Source organism: Nicotiana sylvestris, chromosome 7, assembly GCF_000393655.2.
Source record: "Nicotiana sylvestris chromosome 7, ASM39365v2, whole genome shotgun sequence".
Lineage (NCBI taxonomy): Eukaryota > Viridiplantae > Streptophyta > Magnoliopsida > Solanales > Solanaceae > Nicotiana > Nicotiana sylvestris.
Genome location: NC_091063.1, coordinates 26846394 through 26847938, shown reverse-complemented (window position 1 = coordinate 26847938; position 1545 = coordinate 26846394). Strand labels below are relative to the sequence as shown.

General features: G+C 54.5%; 1 protein-coding gene across 1 annotated transcript; it reads left to right on the top strand.

The window, feature by feature from the left end:
- Positions 1-387: 387 nt before the first annotated feature.
- On the top strand, positions 388-1545 carry LOC104214809 (glycine-rich cell wall structural protein 1-like). Its single transcript, XM_009764530.1, has one exon. The coding sequence runs from the start codon at positions 388-390 to the stop codon at positions 1543-1545; it is 1158 nt and encodes a 385-aa protein (XP_009762832.1).

The following is a 1545-nucleotide window of genomic DNA, read 5'->3' as shown; positions in this document are numbered from 1 at the left end:
GAGAATGGCCCATTTGCCATGCCATTACACAATAGCTAGAATATTATTGGTTTGTGTCGGTAGTATTGGATCAGCGTTGACGAAGTTTCGATCTAAAGAGAAACAATAATTATAGCCGGTAGATATATGATTTATAGCCTCTTGACTAATTCTATTGGTTCATTTAATGTTCCCGCCACTTCCCCAACGGTTCAAACGCGTCGAATAAACCATGCATGCAGCTTTGCACATTGTTGACATTAATGTCTTCAGCTGACGAGTGACTAATAATACTATCCATATTTTGTCAACTTAGATCGAGTAACTAAGCCTATATATATTCAGAAACTCTGAGCGAGGAAGAGCACAAGTAATCTGATCTGAGAACCTTTGTGATCATATACAGCCATGGGTTCTTCTTCTCAAAAGTGGGTTATCGGGTTACTTCTTTTCTTGAGCATTTTCTTGGAATTGACTGCCATCACTTTAGGTGATGACAAGCTTGAAGAGTCGAGGTGGGGTAATGATAATGGTTGTGGATATGGAAGGAGAGGTTGTGGTGGATATGGTGGACGCGGTGGACGTGGGGGATGGGGAGGACGCGGTGGACGTGGTGGTCCAGGTTTTGGTGGTGGTAGAGGTGCAGGTGGAGGGTTTGGAGGCGGAGCTGGAGGCGGTGGTGGACTAGGTGGAGGAGGAGGGTTAGGGGGTGGCGGAGGAGCTGGTGGAGGTCTTGGCGGAGGAGCTGGAGGAGGTCTTGGCGGAGGAGCTGGAGGTGGACTAGGTGGAGGAGGAGGATTAGGGGGTGGTGGAGGTGGAGGAGTTGGTGGTGGAGCAGGTAGTGGAGGAGGGTTTGGAGCTGGCGGTGGTGTTGGTGGTGGTGCTGGCACTGGAGGCGGTGTTGGAGGAGGTGGTGGCTTCGGTGGTGGCGGAGGAGGAGGTGTTGGTGGAGGGTCAGGTCATGGTGGTGGATTTGGAGCCGGAGGAGGTGTAGGAGGTGGTGCAGGAGGAGGACTTGGTGGTGGTGCTGGTGGAGGTGGAGGCAGTGGTGGTGGTGGAGGTATAGGAGGTGGTTCTGGACATGGAGGAGGATTTGGAGCTGGAGGTGGTGTAGGTGGCGGCGTTGGAGGAGGAGCTGCAGGAGGAGGAGGTGGTGGCGGAGGAGGCGGTGGTGGTGGTGGAGGAGGCGGTCTAGGAGGAGGCTCAGGACATGGCGGTGGATTTGGAGCAGGTGGTGGCGTTGGAGGTGGGGCTGCTGGAGGAGTTGGAGGTGGAGGTGGATTTGGAGGTGGTGGTGGAGGTGGAGTAGGAGGAGGATCAGGCCATGGTGGTGGTTTTGGTGCGGGTGGAGGCGTAGGTGGTGGAGCAGGTGGAGGATTAGGAGGAGGAGCTGGTGGAGGTGGAGGATTAGGAGGTGGACATGGTGGAGGATTAGGAGGCGGACATGGTGGAGGATTTGGAATTGGAGTTGGAATTGGCATAGGAGTTGGTGTTGGTGCTGGAGCCGGAAAAGGTGTGGGTGTAGGAAGTGGATCTGGCAGTGGTGGTGGCGGCAATGGCCGATGA

Coding starts and splice junctions, on each gene's coding strand:
- LOC104214809 (XM_009764530.1), top strand. CDS start 388: ATGGGTTCTTCTTCTCAAAAGTGGGTTATCGGGTTACTTCTTTTCTTG.